This window comes from Musa acuminata, chromosome BXJ3-8 (genome assembly GCF_036884655.1).
Source record: "Musa acuminata AAA Group cultivar baxijiao chromosome BXJ3-8, Cavendish_Baxijiao_AAA, whole genome shotgun sequence".
NCBI classification, from domain to species: Eukaryota; Viridiplantae; Streptophyta; class Magnoliopsida; order Zingiberales; family Musaceae; genus Musa; species Musa acuminata.
The window spans coordinates 27,892,860-27,902,723 of record NC_088356.1 but is presented as its reverse complement, the minus strand read 5'-3'; the positions used below and the strand labels follow the sequence as shown (position 1 = coordinate 27,902,723).

At 32.5% G+C, this 9,864-nt stretch overlaps 1 protein-coding gene across 1 annotated transcript; it reads left to right on the top strand.

The window, feature by feature from the left end:
* Window positions 1-4,522: 4,522 nt before the first annotated feature.
* LOC103994857 (cytochrome c oxidase subunit 6b-1) lies at window positions 4,523-9,864 on the top strand. Its single transcript, XM_009415300.3, has 5 exons — window positions 4,523-4,682; window positions 7,844-8,110; window positions 8,229-8,311; window positions 8,396-8,477; window positions 9,560-9,864. Exons 1-5 carry the CDS (start codon window positions 4,641-4,643, stop codon window positions 9,611-9,613), a joined length of 528 nt encoding a protein of 175 aa, XP_009413575.1. The 5' UTR covers window positions 4,523-4,640; the 3' UTR covers window positions 9,614-9,864.

Sequence of the window (9,864 nt, the reverse complement as noted above, 5' to 3'; positions counted from 1 at the left end):
ACCTTCCTTCCTCTGTTCTCTGAGATAAGTGCTTCTGAATCATTCTGAGATATTATTAAACTCTTTATTCTCAACTCCCCATTCAATAAACTGCTTATTACTTGACTCATAGTGATAATACCATCTGGCGCAGAATTACTGAGGGAAACCACTAGTGTCTCCCAACTTTTTGGTAATGAACTGAGAAATAACAATGTCTGCAACTCATCATCAAGAGACATTTTCATATAGGATAACTGGTTAGTAATACTTTACATTTCATTCAAATGCTCAACAATAGAAGCACCCTCTCTATATTTTAGGTTCACAAGTTTTCTGATCAGAAAAGCTTTGTCGCTAGTTATTTTTCTTTTATAGAGACTTTCCAACTTTTTCCAAAGAGAATATGCAGAAATTTCAGTAGAAACATGGTGAAAGACACTATCATCAAGCCACTATCGAATAAACCCAATTGTTTTTTGATCTAACCTCTTCCACTCATCATATATCATAGTTGTGGGTTTTGTACTATCCCCTACAAAGGTCCATACAAATCTTTGCAATACAAGAGATCTTTCATTCTTGGTTTTCATATCATTAATTGTTTCCATTTAAACTAATCATGCGAGAAATATTACTGACCTCCATATTTAAATACAAAATTAAATTACCAAAAATCCTTGCTCTGATACTAGTTGATGGGATATAAAGTGGAATAACTTTTGTATATGAACAAATACTAGTAGGCCATGATATGCAACGGAATTAAATGAAATCACAATCAAATAGAACACCAAGATATACGTGGAAAACCTCCCTAATGTGAAGGGTAAAAACCATGGGGCAAACTAGAGATAATCCACTATGAGAATAATGAATATACAAATCTCAATCTCTTGCCCTAAACCCTAGCAACAATCACAAGAGAATAACTAGGATACAAGAATCATGTCATTGTCCATAATATCTAAAACATCCCTAAGTAATCACAGCAAGAGTCTACTATAAATTTGATCTAACCTGAGATGAGAACGCTACTAGATGATTGAGAACAGTCTCTATGCATTGTCCTTGTTTTCTTCCCTTTCTTTCTTTTATTTTTCTGCCTTTTTCTTCTCCTCTTTGCTGCTATAAAGCTCTCCATGTTTCTACCTTTTCTGCCCAAAAAACGTAGCTACCTTCACCTCAAAACGCAGTCACCACACCCCCCTTATATTGATCTAGGGTTAAGTTAAAGGGGTGTGGGCTGTGGACTGATAAAGCCCACCATGGGCTGGACCCACTTTGGGCTGTCAGCCCAACAACATTATCATTCACATCTATAAAATTTGTATATTTCTTAATTATTCAACTCATCACTCATAACTCCATTAAACCCAAGATCAACTCAAAAATCATTAACAACCACTTATAAACCTACAATATTAAGAATTATTATTATAAAAAACTAACTATTTAGCATAAGTTCATATCAATATAAAACTTCAAACTTAATATTCTAAACTTCCAAGAGATTATTTAACCTTTATAATACATATCGATTCAGATTTATTTGAACAACATTGCAAGCAAAGTATACTTTTACAACAACATCATATCAAACTATCAAAAACTTATCAAAATCTTCTAGCATTTCATTTTCTCAACCTAAACCTAACATTAAGATAAGTGACAAGCTAATTTAAAAAAAATTATATAGCAACAAGATGAGCTACGATGCTTAGCAAGTGATTAATATATCTATAACAAAAAGATAACATATCATATGATAGAAGACTCAAAATACAAAGCATGAATACAAGAGTCATATATATCATTTCGGAAGCATACTTAACAAGGAAGCAAATAACAATATATAAGCTACTCAATATTTAGATATAAGTCATTAGCTTAAGAGCAAAGTCATATTTGATAATTTTTTTAACTTATTCATGACAATAGAGTAAAGAGTATTATAGGAGCATATCAAGAAATAAATACAAAACATAGGCTCAAGTATCATATTTGACATTTTATTCATTTCAATTATATCCAAGGAGCTTATAGGAACACATAAATATGTATATTGAAAAACATGTTAAAGAAACATAGAGGGTGATGTGAGATCATAACGTAACATGATTCATCCATTTTTGGATGACCACTAACATTAGTATGTTATGTTTGAGAGCTTCAATCACCCACATTTGGATGAAGTTATTGGGGTCGATAAGAGCATATAAGCAAAAGTTTAGATTATCATATAAATACTATAGTATAAAAGAATATTATGAGCAAGAAAGTTAGAATGTATAGAAAATATAAATATATACGAATTAGCGAAGTTATTTTTCTGCTGAGAGCAACAACTATGTAAACTTTATATTATCACATAAACACTAATGCCAGAGCAACAACTATGTAAAGTTCAATGAATATATACGAATGATGAGAGATGATCATATCAAAAGTTATCATTGGATTTGTCAACTTGAGGAAGAGAAATAGGCTTTTTTTTTTTTTTTTTTCAGAACATCATTATTTAGTGTTGATAATAAATGAATCAAAAAGCATAAGTTTTTTATTATCAATTTTTTATAATTGAGATGATAAGGAAACTTATCAAATGATTTTATACTCATCATCAAATGGCTGAGGATATGACAAGTTATATATGATGAAATCAGTAAGACAAAAGAAAGACTAGATTCTTGGTAGTTCTTCCTCATATAAATAATAAATAATGAATTACAAGTACAAACCTATTTATAAATAATGAATTACAAGTACAAACCTCCTCCACGACAACTATAGTCAACATATACCAAAAAAAAAAAATTCATACGGTCGATTTGTTATGTTTGGAATCCCACACTCTCATGACATTGCAGTTATTTGATGTAAACATATGCTTATTTTTCAGTTGAAAACTATATAAATATATAGTGAAAAAATATTTGCTATGAGAATCGAATGATGTTGGATTCAACCTAAGGATGACCGAAACCATTTTTATCTTCTACAATTGTCAGAGTAAAAAAGGGATTGAATCTGTACATAATGGGACGATAAAAAAGAAGGATTTAAGGTAGCTATTTGTTGTGACTAGAATTAAATATCAAGATTCTTGGGGTTGGTGTGGTTCCTATTTGAACTAAGAAGATGTATTGAGGTATTTGAATCTTTAGTTCTCACTAATGATCATAATTCTTTTATTCATTTTGAATTTATTCGATTGTACAAGAGTTCTTTTCTTAAGCAGGTTATGGAGATTGCATGGTAATCTATTAAAAGATCTTATTAGTGATGTTCATGTTTGATAAGATTGTTGTTAGAGAATATATATATATATATATATATATATATATATATATATATATATATATATATATATATATATATATAATAATAATAATATATAATAATAATAATAATAATAAATTTATAGAGATCATCATATCAAAAGTTAATTCCTAGATTTATCAATTTAAGAAAGAGAAATGAGATTATACTTTTTTTCCCAGACATTATTTTTCAATGCTAAAAATGAATGGATCATAAATTGTTTGATTAAGATTGTTCATGGCTTACCGATTGATGTTTTAATTAAAATGACAAATCAGTAAGGCAAATGAAAAGTCTATGTTCTTAAATGTTCTTTTTTATACAAATAATAAATTACAAATACAAACAGATAATTATAGTGAACATAAGCAAATAATAATAATAATAATAATAATAATAATAATAATAATATGGTCAATTTGATATATTTAGAATCTCATGCTCTTATGCCATTGTGATTATATTGTATAAAAACTTGATCCATATATGTGTTGTGAAAATTATTTTTTAAATTAAAAATTATAAGAATATGTGTAAATGAAAAAAATATTTCCGACAAGAAGTAAGTAATATTGAATTCAACGTAAAGACAACAGAACCATCTTTTCTCCTGTTTAAAGAAAAAAAAAAAAGAAAAGGCAGAGATTGAATTTGCATATAATAGGAAGATCAGCAATAAATATTCAGAATAAATCATTATTCTATTTGCCAAATGTTTAAAGCATATCATATATATATTATTTAGAATTATACAAAAGTATTTATACACAAACTGTATAAAGTGTTTACACAAGTCTCGCAACTTAAAAAGCGTTTGGAATACTTGTTTGGTGTTGCAGCTATATATTGGCGGCCGTCTTTGATTGGGCGTTGCAGAAGAATATTTCATATGGGCATAATATATACAAGTTATTTTCCCTCAGCATCCCGGCCAAAGGATCTCTCAGCTTCAATGAGGAACGTCCGATCGTAACATATGGGTTGTGATTCCGTATTTGTCCGCGAAGACCGGCATGGACCTTTCGTTGATTGGGTGCAAGATAGAGTTGTGCTCGAAGCTGGTGCAATGGGGTTTGTCTTTCCCCACGTGTCCCAGGTGCTTCTTCGTGGATCAAGAGAACCGACTTTATCGGCCTCTCTGGAAGCCCTTAATGGGCCTGATTAGACTCGAAAGGCCCAGTTAGCTGGGTTGGTTAACGCTTCTCCAATCTCTTAAAAGCTTTCTCTCGGACCTATTGCCTCCACCTCGCTTCCTTTTTTGCTCTTCCGACTACTCTGTAGAGACGCAAAGGCGCCGCCTTTGTAGAATCTCCGATAGCCTCCCGAAGTCACCTGCCATGGCCGAAAGCGCCACGGAGGAACCCCCATCTCTGGCCGAGGTACGTCTCCTCTTGTTCCTGTGGATCCTTGTCTGTTTGTTGACTTCTTCAGTTTGTGCGGCACTTATTCCTATTACATATTGGGATTTCCATGATCTGGGCTTTTTCTGTTTCTTTATCGTTGATATATGCTTCGTCGTCCTCGGATCTGATGTCTTTTGTTAATGTTTTTTGCTTTTTCCTTTTTGGTCGTTTGGATCTCAGCGAAGAATTAGTGGAGATAAAATGATCTAATTCAGATAGACTTGTTTCTGGGCTCGCAAAGAGATTAATAATCACTTGATAGATACTGATAATGTGTTGGTCAGAAATGCCCTGATTATCTGAAATGGGAACCGAGGTTCATGCAAAAGACGGTTTGAGAGGGTTAAGTTGTATTAAAAAAGCGGATCTTTTTCTTGGTGGATTTCTAGAGCTGGTTATGCAGATGCTTTATATTAATTTATCTGCATGAATTGGAGAGATTGTTGAGAGAGTATTTAGATGAAGAAGGTTGGAGAAGAGTAATTTATGGGAAAAAAAAGAAGCATGAAGAGCTTTGGTGATGACAAATTGATTGATGCATAAAGATGCCACTTTTTTATGTTAATCAATTGTATGGCTTGTTTTTTTCTAAACTAAGTTCTGTGTTGTCGTTTCCTGTTTAATTTGTTTGCTCAATCTTACAACTTCCTAAATATCCTGTATATTTATATAGGAAGTTCCCATGGCCAGATTTGGATTTAACATCCTATCGTTAAGAGATAACAATTTAGCTATGAATGTTGAAGCACTGATTTTTGTCTACCCTCTCTCTGAAGAATCCTTTGGAAAGTTGTAAACTCTTGTTGCTTTAACCAATATTTTTACATTCAAGTAAAACAAAGCTCCATTGAGCTGTACCTTTAGGGATTGGTTTTGATCAGATAATAAATGCTGAAAGAAAATAAATCTTCTTGATATTTATTTTCCTTCTTCTCCAATATAGCTCCATTTTTTATATTTCTTCCCACATTGATGGGCTAAACTTTCTGCAAGATGTTTCACAATAGCTGGTTCACTTTGACTGTTTTGTCATTTCTTTTGTAATTTTTATTGTTAGATGGATCAAGCTCTCATATTCTTCCTGAAAATCTGCTATAAACTTTTGGGCTACTTAGAAAGACTTTGAACTTAAAATACCAGGAAGCACTATAAATGTACAATTGTATTAGGGGAATTTGTTCACTCATATAGTATGCTAGTGTCCTTTTTAAATTTTGTATTGATGATGTTTAAAATTTCTTGCTTAGCACCATATTTTACAACATTTTGTGATTTTTATTGTTGTTAGATCGATCAGGCTCTCATATTATTCCTGAAAAATCTGCTATAAGCTCTCAGGCTGCTCAGAAAGACTTTGAACTCAAAAAACCCGGATAGCTCCAAAAAAGTACAATTATATTATGGGAATTTATATTCACTTTGTATTTTATGCTAGTGTAATTTCTTCAACTTTGTATTAATGATGTTTAAATTTCTTGCTTAGTACCATATTTTTTATTGTTAAAAATTCTTCTTATCTAAGTGAGTCAACACCATTAAGATTAAGGACTAGCATTAGACAATACAGAGACCAAGACCATTGACTTTAACAAGATTGGTACTTGCAATGGTTCAAACTATTGTTAAATGCCATTATAATATGACTGAGAAACCTTTCTAAGATGTGTTAGTTGTGAAAAGGTTTTGTTTATGTGGTGTACCATTAGGTACATAAATAATACATTGCTCTTTGTGACTAATGGATTTAGATGCATGGTTTATGCATGGGAGTAAGATTCCACTAACTTTTTTCTATTCCAAGAACTTTATACTACTGGGCGATTATGATAAACAGAAAATTAAGTAGGGTGGAAGCTATATACCCATGATTTTGCATAGACTCAGTAACCAAGATATCCTTTGACAAAGTTGCATTAGTCTATGTTGAGGTCTATATAGCAACCTTTGTGTGCCTTAGTATTTTACATATGAACATGGAGAGAGAGTGTTTATGCTTTCTGTTACTCTACAAAGAACATATTTGTTGAGAGCTACACATATGGCACCAAACTGGGACTTTGGAATCCCTATCACACCAGGAAATAAAAGAAAAATAATGATGCAGATTAATGATGACTTTTGTGTATCGTTTGTTTACTTGCTTGATTCTCATTATTACATGGATGATACTGTGTTATGATTGCAAACACTTAGACTTTCACGTCCTTTGTACTATTAATTTTAATTTATCCATTCATATCATTGCAGGTTAGGTCGAAGTCCTTTATATTATTAGTTCTAGTTTATTCATTCTAACGATGCAGGTTAATGATCAAATATGTATCATATTTTCCTTATTTTTGCATGATTGATCCAAGAGTCTTATTACCCGTGTCACATGTGTTAATCACATTACAAATGCAAATTTTAGACCTTGTTTGAAGCTAGTTCATTTTCAATGTTGTTTGAGACAATCAGCCTTATGTTTTGTATGTACCTTTGGTCGCCATGGTGCCATCTTTATTAATATAGAACAAGAGCATTGAGATTAACATATTTCTTAAATATGGACCCAGTTTGGATTCGGATGTTCTCATTTAGGTTTTTTTGAATATTTCAATTACCAGATACATACATATATACATATACACATATATATACATATATATATGCATATACACATACATATGGATACATATACATATACATATACATATACATATACATATACATATTATACATATACGTATATATATATATATATTTATTTATTTATATATATCATTGTGTTGCACTGGGTACTTGAATTTGAGTAGACAAGCCAATCTTGTAATCTCATATCGTACCGATTAGCATTGTTGCACTATTCAAGTGGTGGTCTTCCTAAAATGGTTTGTGTCTATACTAAATGGTCAAGCATAAGATGTTGTGATTGGTTGTAGTTTCTTGATAAGTTACCATAAATGATGACCATGATGCTTGAATGTTCACAAGATCAGTCATTAAGATAACTGAGTGAAGAAGTGATCTCATCCTGCATTTTGTGGTCTGTCCTGAGAATGGAGGCGGGATGTATCTGTTTTTTGCTTCTTTTTTCTATTTTTCGTGCATTGTTTAAGGGCTATATTTTCCACTTTAATATGCCTCACTAAATGCAGCAATGGTCACTTCAAGACATAGAGAAGACAGATCAGACTGAAGCTTCTGTTAAACAAACTAATGGGGATGAGAATCCAGCTGATGTCAGTTCTGAAGAAGTAACTGCAGAGAAGAATGGTGAAAGTTTTGCTTCAGATGCTGTCACAGAGAAAAGTGATCAAACTCCTTCTGCAGAGGAAACCAGTGCTGTTGAAGAGATGAATGGTGAAGCTCCTGAAGAACAAGAGACAGAAGTACCACAAGTTGAAGAGAAACCAGAAATAAAGGTTTGGTTTCTCAATATCTAAAACATCTGCAATTATGGTTTACATATTCGATAAACAAAAATAAAAAAAATCATCCATGGAAGGTTTTGGTAAAGAATCTCTGTGGTTGAATTTATAGATTGAGACAGCCCCTGCTGATTTCCGTTTCCCAACAACAAATCAAACAAGGCATTGCTTTACTCGCTACATTGAATATCACAGGTAGGATGAGACAACCTATTGGCCTGTAGCTATGGATCTGTAGGTGTATAAATATTATTGGTGATCAAAATTGGTGTTTGACAGGTGCATAGCTGCAAAGGGAGAAGATGCTTCTGAGTGTAATAAATTTGCAAAGTACTATCGCTCATTGTGCCCAGGGGAATGGGTGTGTGCTCTTTTCTTCCTTTGATAGTATTATCTTTCGTTTTTCTTTTTCACTATTTTTTTGTGACTGTTAAAAATAGAATTGTAGTCAAAAGATCTTTGAGGCTCTTAGTTTTCTACATTAAAGTCTCATATTATACTTTCCTAAAATGTCCACTCAATGTGAAAGTTAGTCTAATTTGCATAGCTGGCTGAAAATTGAAAAATGATGCAATAGTTCTAGGGGTTAAGGTCATCTTCATTTTTGTTGGAGCAGATTGCATGGGTTAGTGAGAAATGATATCAGAGAACCTTGTATGCCTTTCCATGTGGTTTGACAATCGCATGTTTGGGAGTGAATTGTACATAGCAATATGGGGGTTCTCTGCATAGTCCTGTCGTCAAACCATTGAGGTGGAGTTTTTGATTTATAGAGTTGTAGGAACAGAGCATTTAGATGGGGAAGATTATGTGATTCACAATAGCATCATAAGCATAATTAGAAGAGGATAAGCCCATGTGGGGAGATATGTCTGTATGTAAATATTTTTCTAGTAGGTCTGGGGTTAATAATGTATAATTGCACATCCAAAGGTACATCTTACGGATAACATCCTTATACTTTATTTTCTATCCATATAGTTGCATATATTTATTTCTTATTAGAACATTCATGAAAGCGTTCCACTGCACATCCAAAGGTACATCTCATGGGTACAGCCTTGTACTAATTTTTTGCTGATACAGTTTCTATCTTAATTTTTCTTATTAGAGCATTCATTAAAGTGTTCCTCTGCAACTAGTTAGAATGTTCAGAGGGGAAAAAAAAAACACAGTTAACCATGAGTTGCATGGACCTGATGGTTCCATGTGTTAATTGATTAATTGGATCCTCTCATAGTTGAAACAACTATGCCCAACTAAATTGCTCTGTGGAATACCAGGACTATATGATATTAAGAGAGCATCATGACCATTGTTTTAGTGTGATTGCATTATCAGCTTTCATCACTCTCTTAGAAACAATTTACTTCTGTTGTTGTATGATTCTGACAGATATTGAAATGACAAAGATCAATCCAGTGATAAGTACATCATTTGCAGGTAGAACGATGGAACGAGCAACGAGAAAATGGGACCTTTCCTGGTCCTTTATAAATGGGCGTTATTTTCCAGATTTACAGAAAAGTAAGCTTATCTGGATTGAGAGATGAAGAGGCTTTTATTTCTGCAAATGTTACTGAATAATATATTTGGCTTGTTCCAAGTCGAGTTTCTAACTGATTGATAAACTGTCTTTCCTCACAAAGGCAGTGTCATTCTTTACCATGAGGTCAAACTTTTTATGTTTCAGGATTGTGCATGTTATAACAGCATTTTCTTCAAAATCAAATAATTGTTATCCACTA

What these genes read in the sequence shown, in the direction of transcription:
- LOC103994857 (XM_009415300.3), top strand. Translation starts at nt 4,641, where the DNA reads ATGGCCGAAAGCGCCACGGAGGAACCCCCATCTCTGGCCGAG. An exon ending in AAGAGAAACCAGAAATAAAG is followed by an intron (nt 8,111 to 8,228) that starts GTTTGGTTTCTC and finishes TTGAATTTATAG; the next exon opens with ATTGAGACAGCCCCTGCTGA. An exon ending in CGCTACATTGAATATCACAG is followed by an intron (nt 8,312 to 8,395) that starts GTAGGATGAGAC and finishes GGTGTTTGACAG; the next exon opens with GTGCATAGCTGCAAAGGGAG.